The sequence below is a fragment of the Phasianus colchicus genome, chromosome 1, assembly GCF_987193195.1.
Source record: "Phasianus colchicus chromosome 1, bPhaCol1.hap1.1, whole genome shotgun sequence".
Lineage (NCBI taxonomy): Eukaryota > Metazoa > Chordata > Aves > Galliformes > Phasianidae > Phasianus > Phasianus colchicus.
Window position 1 is genome coordinate 23,482,443 of NC_143436.1, and position 18,120 is coordinate 23,500,562.

General features: G+C 42.5%; 1 protein-coding gene across 2 annotated transcripts in view; it reads left to right on the plus strand.

The window, feature by feature from the left end:
- CADPS2 (calcium dependent secretion activator 2) overlaps window positions 1–14,873 on the plus strand; it is a 300,595-nt gene extending 285,722 nt beyond the window's left edge. For both annotated transcript variants that reach the window (XM_090136996.1, XM_031615180.2), the window contains 2 exons: window positions 10,154–10,258; window positions 13,915–14,873. In XM_090136996.1, the coding sequence (XP_089993122.1) occupies window positions 10,154–10,258; window positions 13,915–14,085 (276 nt within the window). In that variant the 3' untranslated portion in view covers window positions 14,086–14,873. The remainder of the gene's footprint in view (window positions 1–10,153; window positions 10,259–13,914) is intronic.
- The last annotated feature ends 3,247 nt before the right edge of the window (window positions 14,874–18,120 follow it).

Here is an 18,120-nt window from a genome sequence, read left to right on the forward strand (position 1 = left end):
TGTAGTTAAATGCATCTATCCATCACTCACAGTATCCATTCACTAAAAACAATAACAAATTCTATCAAATAAAAGAGAACTCCTTCCAACATCCAGGCACAATTTAGTCCTTTAACCTTTTTATCCTGCTAGGCACAAAGTAGCAGCATCTCATTCCAGGCACTGCATTTTTTTTCTCTTATCTCAACGGCTTGAAATGTGTCTGGCAACTTAATGGAATCAATTGAGCATGGCCTACTATAAAAATATAAAACAGCACTGAAACTTTAGATGAGTCTGTCAGTTAGTGTTAACTGTGGCTGTAGCTTTCACATTCTACACAGCCAAGAGAAATCAATAAGGATTGTACCATTTATATTGTCTTATCTAATGTTTGTTCACCATGAAGTGCCAGGCACAAGCACCATCTAGGGAATATTGATTTCTTGATGTACTGTAATTCACACACATCCAAACAGCAGGAGAACCATGTGGTTTCTGAAACCCTGCGTGCGAGTCTGATATTTTTACTTGTGCTTCATTTGGGTTAAGCTTAGTTTAAAAAGCAAAATCAAGTAAAACACTGTTGAAGTGTTCACAAATAGACACACAGCCGCATTGCTGACCTTGGGACAAGAAAGACGGTGTTAGGAAGTATGAGAATAATCTTGTTTTATTAAAATCGGTTGGTTGCTAAGTTGTAAATCAAACCAGCACCAGGTGAGACTGCTGCAGAGTGCACTGAATCTGCTGACAAAGTTTGTGAGCCATCAGTGGAAGGAGCTTCATGGCCTGCTTCATCGAGGGGTGCTGAGGCTTACACACTGATGTACGTGTGCAGAAGTTTTGACCTACACAGAGATTATGTCCTTTAAATATTTTCAAGTGTTTTCTCATTTTTTCTTACTTTACACGGTGTTGGCTGTCCTATAAACTACACTGTACCAAAAGCAGTCACGGTGTGCAAGCACTGCGAGTACTGAGTAGAAAAATCAGCTCAAAAGACAAAAAGAAAAATAACCCCACTGGAAAATCTGCATGGCTGAAAAAGTGCAATGGAGTCAGAGATAGATTGAAAAAAAAACAGGCACTGTTCAACCCAAGGACACTGCAGAGCAGGAAAGGCAGAGGAGGCAGGCTGAGGCTGTGCTGTGTGTGGGCACTGCCCCGTGTGCTCCCAGGCCTTGTGCCCAGCAGAGGAGTGGCTGCATCACCGTGCATCTCTCTGTCAGCCTCACAGCCGCAGCCAACCCTATTGTGTGCTGCTGCAGTGCTGTGCAGGGTAAATGAGTGATGAGCCAAGGCTGCTGGGTTGGGGAGGAGTAGGCTGCATGTGGATATTCACATAGGGGAACCTCCTGTTATTTTAAAGACTCTAATTAAAATATGTACTTAACCTGTATTTAACCTGAAGCAGGAATTTATATGGAAGATGTCAGGACAAGAGCTACTAGCATGAGGAGGTACCCAAAAGCTGTATCACAGAGTGTAGCCCAGAGTTGGTCCGCCTGGCATTTGGTGCTTGGCACAGAGATCTTGCTCCAGGGACTCCTCCAGAAACCCAGGATGGCCGGGCAGAAGCAGGCATGGTGCCTCAGTGACCTGCCTTACAGGTGGACTGAACAGAGACCTTCAACCTTGGTAATGCTACTCGTGCATTTAGCTACATTTCTGCAGCTGCTTGCATTCCTAGGGTTTGTAAAACTAGAGCTTGTATAGCAAGAGGTTAGTGTTGTAATGATGAAAAACTTGGTCACTTCATACTATGTTCATTTGTTTATTTTGAGGATCCAAGCTGGCTTTCATTTCAAAGTCATTCAGGTGATGTTCCCCATTCTGTGCCTTGGAGGATGTTTGCAGGTACACCCAAAGTGCAACACAACACAGTGCAGAGAGACTAACAGTGTTTGCTCCAGAGAGTTTTAGCACCAGAATAACCTATGGAAGTACTGTTCACAAGTAGACTGCACATCCAGAGCGGAGTGGGCAAACTGTTTGTGCTGTTAGTCTCTTGTGGTCATGAGCATTATGTTAGTGCCTGGTGTTTAAAATCAGAACAGTGACATTACATATGTCCAGATAAGGAAAGGAGTTCTGTATGTCTAATTTTGCAAATTTCCAATTTCCCTGCGCATCCACCATATGTGAAGAAGCCAGAAAAAAAACAAAGGTCAGGAGCATTATAAAGTAGAATAAATATTGTACGCAATGTATGGAGAGTTGAGGACTGTATATTTTGTAATAAATATGTACATCTATTTGTGAATTGGCAGCAATTCCATAGCAACTAGTCAGCTTCTAATTATAAGCCTTTTTTAAAGCAGGAAAAATTTACTTTCCTACTGAAAGATACACTTCTTGTACATCAGAAATGTTTTGCTATTTCAGGAAAATAAGAGGGAGGGGAGGGAAGGGAAGGGAAGGGAAGGGAAGGGAAGGGAAGGGAAGGGAAGGGAAGGGAAGGGAAGGGAAGGGAAGGGAAGGGAAGGGAAGGGAAGGGAAGGGAAGGGAAGGGAAGGGAAGGGAAGGGAAGGGAAGGGAAGGGAAGGGAAGGGAAGGGAAGGGAAGGGAAGGGAAGGGAAGGAGAAAGGAGGGGAGAGGGAAGGGAAGGGAAGGAGAAAGGAGGGGAGAGGGAGAGGAGGGGAGAGGGAGAGGGAGGAGAGAGGGGAGGGGAGGGGAGGGGAGGGGAGGGGAGGGGAGGGGAGGGGAGGGGAGGGGAGGGGAGGGGAGGGGAGGGGAGGGGAGGGGAGGGGAGGGGAGGGGAGGGGAGGGGAGGGGAGGGGAGGGGAGGGGAGGGGAGGGGAGGGGAGGGGAGGGGAGGGGAGGGGAGGGGAGGGGAGGGGAGGGGAGGGGAGGGGAGGGGAGGGGAGGGGAGGGGAGAGGAGAGGAGAGGAGAGGAGAGGAGAGGAGAGGAGAGGAGAGGAGAGGAGAGGAGAGGAGAGGAGAGGAGAGGAGAGGAGAGGAGAGGAGAGGAGAGGAGAGGAGAGGAGAGGAGAGGAGAGGAGAGGAGAGGAGAGGAGAGGAGAGGAGAGGAGAGGAGAGGAGAGGAGAGGAGAGGAGAGGAGAGGAGAGGAGAGGAGAGGAGAGGAGAATGATGTGCTTTGTGCTTAAACAGATCGTATCATTCGAAATCAGCAAACTAAGGAAATCTCAGTCCTGATCAATGTATCGCAAGACAAACGCGTTGAAATAGACACTATGTAGATTCTTTCTCACTTCTCCTTTCCTATTGCATGCAGCAGGAAATTTAGTCTGTGAATATTTTTGCATATCTAAAAATTGGATGTTCAAAATTCAGCTTAATATTTAAGGCCTGTGGGACGAAGCAAAACATGGAAGCTTTTGTAGCTTGAGGCACTTTCAGGAAGATGGCTTGGTAAGTGCAACATAGCATTAGAACCCTAATATAGTGGTGGGGAGGAAGAGTTGTGTTTCAGTGGCCTGGTGCAAAGAAGGAGCATGTGAGAGAACAGGAGGCTTGAGACCATGACAGCAGAAATGAGTGAGATGGCCATAGGGGAACTTTTGAACAGGTTCTTAATGAAAATATGGGAAGAAATGGACATGAAATGGGGGACTGTAGATAAATAGAGTTTATTTGTGTTAAACTTAATATTGATTTAGTCATATGTGTTTTTTAGATCCAGGTCTTTAAACATCTGATTTTTAGTGTAGGGAGAAGGCTTCATTTGTTTGTGCAGCTCTCTAATGCCATGCTTCCAACAAGGTTCACTCCAGGAATTTTCCACTCACGCTTAGACTCGTTTCTTTTCCCTTTCCCTTTCCCTTTCCCTTTCCCTTTCCCTTTCCCTTTCCCTTTCCCTTTCCCTTTCCCTTTCCCTTTCCCTTTCCCTTTCCTTTCCTTTCCTTTCCTTTCCTTTCCTTTCCTTTCCTTTCCTTTCCTTTCCTTTCCTTTCCTTTCCTTTCCTTTCCTTTCCTTTCCTTTCCTTTCCTTTCCTTTCCTTTCCTTTCCTTTCCTTTCCTTTCCTTTCCAAATGAATATTCCTAGAGGAAAAAAAAAAAATAGGAATTGCAAAAGTAGTAGTAGTGACACGGTGATCCCCAAAAGCAGTATTATTATTCTCCTTGAACTTTCTGAGCACCTAAGAAAATGTGAAGGTTAGCTCTGAAACCTTCCGGATTTGATGCCTGCAAGTCAGAGGATATATTGTTGTTTGATGAAAGAATGCATTTAAGTTTTAGTATTTGTGTTGATTATAAATATTTTAAATACTGTAAATAATAAAACAAATGTGTCCTGGATATAATAAATGTACAAGAAGTGTAGGTGAAGAAGTGCTTGAGCATTGTTCATAAGCTGGAGGTAGAATTCTAACTCTCTGCACAGTTGTAATGTCAGTTCTTTCTCCCCATATTCATTATAATAATGTTGAAACACTGGACAAAAAAAAAAGAACAACCATCTTTGCACAGGACTCCCAGAGAGGCAAAATTCTGAGCTTTTAATTTTTTTTCAGGGATGGTACCATAAACTATGAGGATACTCAGAATTACACCTAACTCAACATTCTATGTTGTGACACTATGAGCATATATATAACAAGAAGTCACCTTACAGAGCTGGATGATCTGTTGCTAAAGGGTGTGGGCTGACACCATGAAGCCACCTGGAGCTGATAGCAGAGCAGGAAAGCTCTAGACTGAGACCTTTCTCTTCTCTGAGGTTTCTGTTCTTTCAATTTCCTGATCACTGAAACAGTAATCCTCATTGGAAATGCAACTGAAAGTGCCTCACAGGCTGAGCCACATTTACAACCAGTACAACTTAGCAAAAAAAAGTCACTGGGGAGATAATTTGTTCCTCCAAGGACTGTAAAGACACAGCAAGGGATTTTGGGAACGCACTGCATCAAGTCAACAAGTTCTGGTCTCTCCAGAAGAAAAAAAATGGTTATTTTAACCAGTTCAGAAATCATCTGTTCTGAGAATTTGAATCAGTGGGGTGAGAAGAGAGTATAAGCAAAATTTCTAGATGCAAATATATGATTTTTTTTGTCTGTCTACCTTTAGTTGCCTCAGCCCTCTGTGGTTTCTCAGGCTTTCTTAATGAACAGACTACTTAAACCTGAGGGAACAGCAGTAACGCCTTGTGCAAAATTACTGTGTTGTTGTTCTTACTTAACAACTAGATATTTTTAATTTCTGTATAAATTCAAAGATATTTTGAATGTTAGTTCCTACTTGTGACTTTATTTCTTACTTTGTCATTCCTGGATGTATTTAAAAGATGCAGCCATTTTGCAGAGCACCTTCTGATGTGTCATGGCGGCCCAGAGGTTTGAGCAAACCTTCCTCAGCTTTTTGCAGGACACTCTGTGAACTCATCAGTGTTCAGGTGAAAATCCTCACTTAGGTGGATGACGGTAATACATAGACTTGAAAATACAGCTGTAACTTCTAAACCTCAGAGTGTTTTCAAAGGCACTATAAATAACATTGGTTTCTCTCATTAGCATTAGCACTTAACAAAGGACATCGGTGTGATTGTTCATAGCTTGCAAAGGGGAAAATAAATTTTGAATCTTAAATTAGGAACTTGTATCTGACTTTTCCTGTTTGCATTTCAAAGGAATGTTATCTATTCCTAAATAGAGTAACAATTTTTAAATGTTTAATGTTCCTTAATATGCTATTAATGCTGACTGTTAAAAAGTTGATAAAAATACTATAGAACCACAGGAGTTTAAGCACTTAAGTTTAGCTTGCTTAAAATATATCTTCTGTGTTGTAGCTTGTACTGCCTTTGAAGTGCAGTCTCTTCAGCAAAAATACTTGGTTGTTTTTCCTAGGAGAAAATGTAGAGCCAGAGGAAGTAAAAACATCCCATTGTCACTTCAGCAACTCAGTTCCAAACAGAGTGAGGTAAAGGCTTCAGAAGGAAGATAAAATGTGGTTCCTAGAAAAGCTGTTCCCCTGCCATATTCAGCAGAAAAAGCATTTCAACAGTTCCCATTTATCAAGAACAGCTAAGATAGAGGAGCTCAATGGGGTCCTGTGTATCAGATGCTAGGAATACCAGGCCTAGGAGGAGCGAGGCATTGTGTGTTAGTACGTATTGAGCCTCCTTCCAGGTGGCAAACAGCTGTACCTTTTTATCAAACTTCAAAAATAAATCTGAAGTGCTTGCTTTCAGCCGAGAAGTGTTATATTTAATTGAAGCGTTCTGCAAATGTGATAGCTCAGGCACCCAGAAAGATGGTGAATATTTAATATATTTGTTTTGTGTTTCAACCAGTCAACGGTATAAAGAAATTCCTTAACTACTTCTCTTTAACTCGCCTGAAGAAAGCACGCTATGTTGCTAAATCGCCTTTCACCGGCCCTGCCGAGAAACAACTTTAATCCTTGTTAGAAAATTGCAGAGTCTGGGCTGGACAAAGAGCTCCTGCCCGGCGCATTGTGAGCGCGGGAGCGGGGCGCGGGGAGCCCTTTACAGCTGCGTGCCTCCAGCCTGCCTCAGCTGGACTATTTAGGCCAGGAGGTTTGTCAATCCCTCCCCACAATGGGGAGAGTTTTTCAGTGCCTGTAGCCGTGCCGAGCCCCGTTGGGGATCAATGCTGGCCATTCAAGCTGCACCCTCTTTCATTGCTTTGGTTTGTTAATTTAAGACTAAAGGTCCGCCGAGGGGGTTTAGGGTGTTTAAGAAAGCTGATGAACTGTTTAAGAAATCTGATGAACTGAGAGCGTTTATAGCCCTGGTGTGGCAACTATAGGCACTGAGGGAGCTGTGTCCTTGTTGACCCTCTTGTTATTAAAAATGCACAAGTGCTGCGCTTCTCAATATTTCAGCACTCTTTCATTGTCAATACCACCTTCTGAGCCCTTCAGCTTGTTGCTTGCTCTAAAGATCTTCTTAGATTGGGTTTGAAAACTTCACCTTAAACACTAGATTAGACTGATGTTCTGTTTTCCGTGCTCCTGTTGATTTGTTGAACCTTCCCAGGGCTGGAAAGCAAGTAGCAGCTTGATGGGGAGACGGGCTGCTAATATGATTTACCAGTCTACAGTCATGCACAATAAGTGTGAATAAATACAGGGGTCTCACAGAGTCAACCCTAGCCTTTCCTTTTCTCTTATTTTTTACTTCAAAAGAGGTATCTCAGGAAAATGAAGAGAGTAATGCATGCCCTTACAGGAGCCGGATGAGCTATGAATAAAAGGAGGAGGGGAACGGGGAGGCAAACATATTTTTGTTAAAATGGTTGGCTGCTGTTATGTGCCGATGTACAAAAATTGTATAACATACACTGTTTGCAAAGAATATGGTACCAGTGCTGTATCATTGGCACCTGCCAGGGTCCTCCTGTCCTTCCGCTGCTATCGCTATTAGCAAAAAAAAAGACTTTTTTTCCTTAAAACCATTTAGAAGGATTTTTTTCAATTGTTACTACTTAAAAACAGCGTAGTAAAGGTCCATTGTCAGATTGCCGAGCCTTGTGAGTTTGTAATAGACTTCTGTGGATACAGCCCTGCCTCTCAGACGTTCTCAAGGTTGTCACAACATGTGCCCTTGGAGTCCACCTCTGAGAGACATCGCCAGTGCTGTGCGTTTTAGCAGACTCCAACAGAAGTAACAGTGAGATATTTAGCTTTTTTCTTAGGAAGTGCAGCAGATGTATGCTCCTGCAGCTTCGGTCTGCCCGAGTGCACAACACTCAGAGGTAGAAGGCCAATAGTTAATGGGAATTCTGACCACAAGTACCTCTCTCCAGGAGAACACAAAAAATACGCTTGATTGGATTTTTATTTAAAATAAGTCTTCAAAATAAGATGCATATTTTTCTAACAATTCTTATTTTCTTTTTTCTGTGCAGTGTATGTGTTCAGAGGAGCAAAGTACCATAGTATCACTTCACGATCATTGAATTAACCATTTTTACTCACAGTTTAATATACTAAGAGTAGTCAGGAAAACGTGCTATGTTATCTAACTCACAAATTTGAGAAGCAAAATTACTCTCCTCCAATTTCTTAGCTTTCTTCTCGGCACAAGGAAGTATATCACAGGTGTGTATGGAGAGTCTAATTTGAACCGCATCCGTCTTAATTAAGTTATCTGGCTGGGCTTTAAAACACTTCTAGCCAGGAAACGGGGCCTGGGTCTGTGCTCAGTGATGCATCAGTGGGTGCAACTGGTGATGGGATTTTCAGCCCTGCCTGGAGTTTGATCGGATGAGCAACTTCCATCTCTTCTGCTTTCCGCCACTCGTTTGTTGCAAAACAAACACACTGTAGCTGTTATTGGATTTCTTATTTTGTTTTTTTTTATAGAAGAATATCATTGCTGAGAAAACACTACTACTAAAGTCATCCTCTCTGCATTGATTATTATCAACGACTCTAAGTCTTAGTGATAATATAATAGTTGGGGCTCAGCTTTCTGCAGACAAAGGTGGAATGCTTGGTATACAAATTCTCATGTTGATTAGATCAATAGAGTTCATGGAGTGAATCAGCTCAACTGTATATTGTTTTCCAGACATCTGTATGTGCACAACACCTGTCATCTCAGAGCTGCCACTTCCTAACAACTCTGACACATTAAAAATATTTTGCAGGTACATATGAAGGAAAGCAAAACAAGCATGCGTGTAACTCGTGAAATAATACAATATGAGAATGCCAATCAGGGATTAAAAACCAATATTATACATATCGGTTCCATATTTTACTCAGTAAAACAAATCACTTTTATGAAATGTGCAGTTTGCTGCTAAAGGTGTGTATGGCGTGTTTGCTCACTTTACTGCCATAAGACAGTAAATAAATTGGAGAAAACATAATTTATTTCCATTGGTTTATAATTAAAATTTATTTGAACACATTAAATAGAAATAGAAGTCAGTATTACATGAAAATCTTCTTTCTTATTTCAAACTTACCTTAAAACTGATGGCTACGATGAAATGAGTCTTTGTTTCCAGTAAAGAAAAATTATTTATATGTACTTACGGTATTTAAAACTTTTCCCAGGCAGCTTTTCTTTTGATTAAAGAATTCTAGTTTTATTTTCTGTTACATCCTGTACAAGTGGTTTGTCCTCCCTGTTTTCCTTATATATTTTATTTTATTCATGAGTGTAGAAATGGCTAAGGAGACATGTAAGAGCCTTCTTTTTAATTATTTTGCGAGGCATACCTTGTGAAAAGGCTGTGTTTTAAAATGCCAAATTTCCTCTTTTTTGTATACCTATGTTTTTTTCTAAAGACATGGGAAATCACATTAGAAAAGGACGTAAGCCTCTTCCCTGTGGGGAATGTGAGTAGAAACCGAGCTACGACACAAACTCTTCTAATCTCACTGCTAAAATGAAAAAAAAAAAAAAATCCCTTTCTTTTTACAGTTTGACTAAATGACATCTGGTTGGTATTTTACAGGAGGGGGAGGCAAATGGCTGCAACTAAGTTTAGTAAAATCTCTTGTAATCCAGTTAATGGGGAAGAACTTCTATAGTAGCTATTTAGAGCTGAGCATTTTTTTGCGGTAACATAGACACCAGCAGCAGAGAGCTCATTCTTGCCACAGCCATTTGTGGAGCTTTGAGTGAAAACATGCCCATGCCTTCGATATGAAAAGGAAATAAGGTAGGCTGCATTTATAATCGGTGATTAACATAAAACAAAACTGGAATGTGTTGATTTTGAGAGGGATGAAGGGTTGTTTTTATCCCACATAAATACAATTTCCACGTATTTCTGAAAATGTTCCTTTATAAAAGATGTTAAAGAAATCAGAGTCATTATTCTGTTTGATGCTGTTTTCTGGTTTATATCACAAAATCTAAGTGTAGCAAAATCTTTTTCAGGATGTCATCCTACCTGTTTTTCCCTTGCTGTTTAGCTCATATAAGTGTGTACTTAAGGTCCATTCTCACTGACAGATAGCTGGGCACATAACACTATTTTGCTCGAAAATATTATAGTTGAAAAATAATATAGCAGTTGCTAATTCATGCAAAGAACAGTCTGGGTCAAGTTATTTGATTTCCTGCTGACCCGTGCAATTCTCTTAATGGGAAATTATATGATTGTTGACTTCAAGTGCTGATCTGTGATCATTTCAAAGTGTTTCATTACCTCTCATTACCAAATCTGTTAAATGAATAATTCAGGGTTGTTTGGTGTTTGTTTTTTTTTCTAATCCTCTTTTTCAGCAATGGTACAGCAGCTCCATGAAGGTCATATGCATGTGGTTGGCTGATAGATTAGACCTTCAGCTTCACATCTACCAGCTGAAGACTCTCATCAAGATTGTTAAGGTAAATAAAATGTATTTGAGTTACAATGAAGTGAGGATGCATTAGCAAGGATATATGGGTCACCCAAAAAGTTGAAAATTGGGAAATAGAGCCATTGATTTTTGTAGTTTTGTTATTTTTTCCCCCACAGTTGATACAAATTTGAGAAGAAAAACAGTTTATTAAAACTCCTAACGTTAATTTTTATGAGTGCTAAGAATTTTCAATCATTCTGGCCTCAGTGACAATTCCAGTGAATATTCTTAATAGATCACTGTTTGTACTGACTTTTTTTTGTTGTTGTTGTTATTTTATGTAATAATCATAAAAGCTGTTTTTCTCCATTTTTTCTGCACTCTGAAAAGATTCTTTTTCTCAGGCGCATGTGATTACTAGGTTCAAATGAAAAACAATATTCAATACATTGGATGCCATTTTCTAATCTTTCATGGTCTGGCATCAGTATCAGTTGAAATACCAGTTCCTCCAGTCCAATCCTGTCATTTACACCGGCCAACGCAAAATTTTTCCAAGTGTAGTACGAAAGAGCTTGCAGTGGGCAATTACGGGCTACCTTACCATAAAAGAAAGTTCCTTTGTAACTCACTTTTTAAAATATTAATTAACATCCTTAGGAAAGAGACAGAAAGCCATTTCAGAACTTTTTCCTTTAAGTTCTGTCTTGTTTAAATCTGAACATCCTTGTCATGTGTGTGAATGTGCAATAAGAAGCGCCTGCTGTCAGTGACAACCTCCATTTCTCCAAATGATTTTCTAATGAAGTTCATGCAAGACTGTTAAGTTGGAAGGATTTTGACCTCTAAGCACTAGCATTGCAACTGGAATTTTCAGGATTCACTGGTTTTAAAGAAGGACGAGAAGGAGGAGAAAGAGGAGGAGGAGATGATGATGATGAAGAAAAAGGAGAAGAATAAAAGAGTGAGAGTCATAATAATATTATGCCTCTCTGAGCCACCCAAGCTCAGCTTTGCTGCTTCTGACTTTCACCAATATCCCTGGGAATAGGATTTGGCTCTTTATTTTATTGCACACCAAAATGGCAAAAGCAGTTTGCTGGTTGTGGCTGGAATTAATGGCTTTTATGAAAGGTCTAAGGCTCTTCTCAAGTAGCAGAAGACAAGCTGTGCCCAGTGAGATGGGCAGATTCAAGCACACCAGTAAAATATAACCTGAGAATTTAAAGGAAAATAATTCATCATTAATTGTAAAGTAGAGATGAATGAGCAGCAGGTTCTGCAGCCTGGCACACAGGTTAGCTTTGTTCACATGAAGCATGCTTCCAGTGGTAATGAGATCACAGTGGCTACAGCAGTAGCTTTTCTGTGCCTGTATGCATGTTTACTTTGCATGTATGTTCCATGTGTGTTATTCCATTGCACTGTCTGCAGATACAGTAGGTTGAAGAAAGTGATGTTAGTTGTAGACAGTGTTCTGGTCAATGTACTGGAAGGTAGAAAGCCTTGACTGCCTGTGGAAGGTGGCAGAACTGGAAGAAGTAACCCAGAGCAGAGGCCACTGGGAAATAAGCAGTGCGCGATAAGAAGCTTTCAATGGAGCAGCCTCAGTCAGGACAGGCAGCATTCTTCCAAACCGTGGAGCGAATGGAGGCATTACTCTGTTTGCCTTTGGCAAAACTGATAGTCTGTGTTGTCTCAGCAGCTCTTGAAAATATTTAAATTTAAAAAAATAAAAAAATTAAAAGTAGAAAGTCATTCTTAAGGTCAAGAAATGGTGATTGTTCCATATTTGGACACAGTGAAGGTGGTGGCATCATTAAGAATGGCCAGAGGAAAACTGCTCATTCTCATTGGATCCAAGATGGAGGGATGCTGCATATAAGCATCTTTAGGTGTCTGAGACACATGGAGAAGGACATGACTAAAGAAAGGTCAAGGACCAAGAGAAAAGTTGGGAAGAAATGAAAAATTAAACTTGGAAGTGAACATTATTATCCTGCAAAAGTATGTCAAGAGAAGAGCAATGACTGAACCCAAGAGTGCTGGCCTAAGAATGGGAGGAATACATTGTAAAACAGAAAGAAATTGTTGTAGGACCTGTTAACAGCATAAAAGGAAATTGAATGTTCAGTGTTACAAAAAGGGACTGCAGCGGTGGCACTTGAAAAAGACCAGGCAGAGTACTCACAGAAGTGTGTGAGCAAAACATAAGCTGCATCCATTGACTCTGAGGCTGACCTGAGAAAGTCAAATAAATCTCAGATTCAGTGATTCAGACAAGGTTTAAATAATCATCATAGATATAGCAACAAAAAAAAATTCTCCCAGCTGAACGTTACCTATTTTGAGAGACGTCTTTTGCAGTTCTTTGAAGCATGGAGTGAAACAAGATCAGCTCTTTTCTACTTTCCTTTTTTCTAGGAGTTGTGCACAGTCTCTTCCTGCAAAGGAATTGTCCTGATAGCTCTTAATTATTTTCCATTTTCTTTTCCCTATAGTCTCTTCCACATACTGAGAACTCATATGGTAAAAGGCTTATCCTTCTTAAACTTTGTAGGGTAACTTGGGAAAGATTATTACAAACATATTACTGACAGAAAAATAAGAAAGGTAGAGTAGATGGATCTCCATGTGCTCACTTGAATATATAAGTAGTAAATAAAGAAAAATATCATACCTGCTGGTTCATAGGAAAGCTGCTTACCAAGGAAACAAAACTTTGCCAAGTAGTAGATGTGTCTCAAACTGTAGGTGAGTTATAATGTAAATTAACATTGATTGCAGTAGGCACCTGAGAAACTTTTACATCTTAGAATATAGATTATAATCTAAGATTTAATTTATTCCTCTACTTTTGGTGCATAAATGTAGAGATAAATGCAAATAAAATTATAGTTTGAGGAAAATCAGACTTCTACATTTACTGTGAAATGACAGAACCACCTGTAGACAGGTTCACATTGCAGTATGCAGTGAGAAAGTTTCTTGATTGGCTTCTTATTGTATAAAAAACAAATTACCATCCAAGCGTTGTTGTCATTAGCAAAGGCAGCACCATTGCTGGACAAATACATAGAAAGTATCCATGGGGGACTTGTGTATGTAAGGAGAAGCTGATGCCCAAGAAGGATTTCTGTTTTCCAAAATAGTGCTCAACAGACAGAAGATGACGAACAATTTCCAAGAATTTAAAAAAAAAAAAAAAGGACAACATTAACATATTCATGATCATGGGCTTGAGCACTCAAGCAAAAGCTTGTCGAATAGTGTTCTTTGAAAAATACTGATGATTTGTTGTAGCTGGAATTGTTTCCTGTGGATCCAGAATCGCTGTCACTGACTGCTGCATTTTCAAGTTGAGTAAGTCACTTTGAGTCTATCCTCTTCACTGAGTTCAAACTAATATAAAACCTGGTGTAGAGGGAGGTGTCCTTGCCTATACCAGCGGGGTGGAGCTAGATCATCTTAAAGGTTCCTTCCAACCCAAGCCATTCTATGATTCTACAGTTTTGTTTTTAAGCTAAGCTTATAGAAAGTTCACACAGCGCAGAAGCTAAAACAACACACATCTTTTGCAAACTCTAGATGATAGATCCATAAATGTAGGAGGAATGACATTACTCTGCTGGCATGCTCAAAATCACCGGTGTGCAGTAGAAGGTGGCTCATCCAATTCAGGATGTTTTATTTCTGTCACAGAAAACCTACCGAGACTTCAGATTGCAAGGTGTGATGGAAGGAACGCTGAACAGTAAAACCTATGACACTGTCCACAGCCGTCTGACCGTGGAGGAAGCCACTGTCTCAGTCACAGATGCTGGAGGACTTCAGGGCATTACGATGAAAGACAGTGATGAAGAAGAAGGATGAGACTGTTTCACCACGTTTGGAATGCTGGGATGGTGGTTTGACGGTGGGGGTTGTCTTTGGTTTAGGATTTTTTTGGTAACTTGTCCTTGTAGTTGCGTTTATAGTTTTGCCTTATGACATAGGCGCAGAAATGTAATTTGCTCACTTTTTAAAATACTGAAAGTAAGATTATCAGAGGAAAAGTGCCAAGGACTCTTTGAGAACAAAGGTTGTAGCATATTTTAATGTATAGCTTTGCTTAGGGCTGCAAGAACACCGGCATGGAGTTTGAGTTCCACTTGTGATTATGTTTCCTCCCCTTTTGTTCGTTATCATTTGTTCTTGTATCTCCATCGAATATTGATGTCCTGTGCAGAAAACAAAATGTGTGCCTCACTTACAACACAACTATACAGGAAATCATTCTCAGAATAAGTCTGCCCTAGGTAAAAGAAAAAAGTAAATAGTGTCTTTTCAGGATGACACTTTGTTTACTTTGTGTGTGTGTGTGTACTTTATTTTACATTATTATGTGATGTGCATTAAAAATTTTAATTTAGGTTCTTTGTATCTTAAGGTTGGTATGTAAGTGGTAGGACTTCAAGGACAGTCAAACCCATACACACTACTTAGGAGTGCCGTTGTGTCTATTCATTTTGCAAGTTTAAAGATATCGTGTTGGATGTCAGTAAGCTTGCCATCAATGTTTCTATTTCTGTGAAAAATTTCAGGCAATAAGAACACATTTTGTCGTGAACACTTCTGTATTTATCCAAGTTTGTATAGAATTCTACAATTAAAATATGTTTTCAATATTTCAAAACATTTGAATTGTCGTATGGATTCCTCAAGAGAATGAGCTTTTTTGAAGGATCATATTTTGTGTATAGAGTGTTTATCACATGGTTTATATAGCAGATTATTTGGAGTGCAAATATCCAGGGACACAATGGCTTTGTAAAGAAGAAAAGCAAACAAAAACCCTTACTGGTAGATGAACAGACAGTGCTCGCTGTCCATTTTCCTATGCCTTCAGTGTGAGATAGAAAGAATTCAAATTTTTCTAAACCCAAACTCACAACTGGTAGAAAACTCAGGTTTGGTTTTGGTTTTGTTTCAAGAGAGAACATGACTGATTCTTAGTTTTGTGTGGACAGAATACGAGAGAACACAGAATAGAATTATACCTGAAGGGATGCTGATCTCTTTATTGAGCCCTGGATATTACACTGGAAGAGAGGGTCTTTGCTGATGGACTTACTGAAGATCTGTGAAGCTCCAATGAAGTTTCCCTGCAAAGCAGGCTATAGGACTTTGAGACTGGAAGTGCTGAGGTTGTAGTGCCCCACTCCTACCATCCTCTCTGGGGTGCAGGGTGAGTTTCAAGGAGCAGGAGGGTGGGAGGTGACTGCTGCAGAGCAGGTCCCTTACATCTCTTTTCATTCATGTTGCCAGTTTTGCTGAGCTCAGGCCTAGAGAGAGCACAAGGAGCCTTGGCAGCCTTCTTCACCACCCCCAGGCACCTAGGTGGGTGTGCTGGCTTGGACTTTGCTAGCATTTCTCCAGGCTTTCCCTGCTCCCACATTCAAGGGCTGTCAGTGTCTGAAAGCTGCCAGCATTTGAAGGGAGAGCCTGCTGGGCTGCCCCAGGGCTTGGAAGAAGCCAGGACACCCAGTGTAGTGCCCAGCTCCCAGTCCAGTGAAAGCCAGAGGGAGCTTGCCTTGGCAAAGATGTCCCTGCTTGTCCTCCTCTCTCCCACCATTACCCTCCCGAGACCCCACAGAGGTGTCCACTGTGAATAGGCCAGAGCAGACCTGACCACGCTGGCCCCATGATGGGGGCTGAGGCCTCCCGACTGAGGCAGGGGCATCTACACAGTGCTGTGCTGAGAGCTGAGCCTCCTGCAGGCAGCCAGCGACACAGGGATGCAATGTATTGTCTGTGAAATGTCCCAAGCACCTGCCCAAAGCCAAAAGCTGTGCTTTGCTGGCTAAGGGGCCTACAGGAGTTTCCCTGTTCCCTGCACCCTCATCCCAATAGATGGGGCTGAGGGCATTCTCCAGTGGAGACACGAGGAAAGCTTTAAGTCTCTGAGATGTCACGAGGGAAGGAAGTGGTGCCAAAACTGGACACTGTTCTCAGTAAGTCACTAACAGTCACTAACAGCATCACTGGCAGTCTCACTAACAATCTGGAGTGAGAGCTTGAACCAAGGGACAGGAGTGGCTGCTCTCAGCATAGCCTGGGAGGGGATGGGCTCAGCTCTCCTCCAGCAGAGCCCAGAACTGAAGCCCATCTGCCAGCCCTGAGAGCCAAAAGCTGTGGGAAACAGCACCCAGTGAGTCTGTCCTCTGTAAAAAGTCGTCACCACACTGAGAAGGTCTTCTTAGTAATGCTGACAACTCTCCTTCCCTGCTTATTTGGGCAGAGAAGAAAATATAACCTATAGAGTACGTTATTGAAATTCCACTTGTCAAGAGGACTAACAAGCTGTAAGGGTCCTGATTGATCTCACCTGGATTCTCACCTTCTGCCAAGGACTTTGACCCAGCTCAGCACAGGATCCTGCATTGGGTGATGCCCTGGATCACAGACCCCATGGAGCCAGATCCTGAATCTACAGCCCCCGAGCTGTGGGTTGGCTTCAGCCCTGCCTGGCCATCACAAACCTGCTGGAGGGCTGAGCTCAGTGCTTTCCCCCTGCCCAGCCTGCCCTGCTGCCTGCCTGGGGGTGCTGAAATAGATTGGTGGGGTCCTGCTCCAACAGTCTAAGGGCCCCCCAGCTCCTCATCCTTCAGGGAGCAGTGGTCTTTCCCTGTGCTCTGACATCATCTTTAGAGGAAAAAAAAATCTATGAATTCTGTGTTTTGCTGTGGGATTGAGTTGCTCCAATTTTGTGGTGCATGCTGCATATATCATGCAGACATCCAGCACTTGGCTGTACAATTTCATTTGCGTGCAGTACTTGCTTGATTTGTCTGTCAATAAGACAGAGGTGAGTCAAGAAATAGTGGGGGGGGGAAGGCGGGGGGAACACAAATCAAAAGACGAAGAAATGGAAGATGATGTAACCATGAAGAGGTTATGAGATGTTTGTGATTTTCAAAAAATTAACTCAGATGTGAAGTACGTGGTAAGTTATTATTAGCAAGGCAGCACAACACCCATCAAAGGAAGGCAGGTACTGAAATGACAGCATCACAAAGGTCATTCTACTTCTTTCCAACTCACATATTTTCTTAGTAACTGGATTTGTGAACCTGGAACCAATGCCAGGCTTAAGAAGGCCAGTATCTGTGTGACAGTCTCGCAGGCAGACAGAGACACAAGGTTCTCCCTCTATGTATGTTTTTAATGCAGGTTTAACCCGCCTCCCCGCAAGGTGTGCGGGCGTCGAGAAGAGCCGGGGGGGCTCCGGGCAGCCTCTGCCTGCCCTAAGTGCCGGGTGGGCTTAGGAAGGAGCGGTCTCATTCCGTTCAGCTCTCTGCGTGTTGGTGGCCCAGAAGGGCTGGGAACGGGCAGCGCGCGGTGCGAGGGCAGCGCACCTCCCCGCTTACTGCCCCGGGGGAAACCGGGCGGAGTCGGAGCCCTCCAGCCAAATAGGCAAATGGGAGCACCCGGGCAGCAAAGGGGGACCCCGCGTCCCGAAGGGAGAGCGGAACTCGTTTGGTGCCGAACGGCAGAAAAGGCGATGGGCAGCGCAGCTCCGCGCCCCTCGGGCTCCCTTGGGCGTGGGGCCCTCGTTCTGACGGAGACAAACCCACCCTCGGGCGTTGGCCGTAGGGGCGGTGCTGCTCCCCGAGGCTGTGCCCGTGTCCCCGGGCGGCCCCGCCGGGCGCAGCGGAGCGCCGTCCAGCAGTGGGGCGTTTTGCTGTCGTGTATTTTACTGTTTTTCCCACAGTTCTGTTACAGTTCTCACCCTTCTCACTTGGTTTCTCGCGTCTCCCAGCCGGGAGCACGGGAGCGGGGTTAGCCCTGCACCGACCCTCCTGTTGCCGCTCACCGAGCGCAATGCTGGCAACGCAGCGCAGTGCCTCCGCGCAGCCGAGCAGCGCT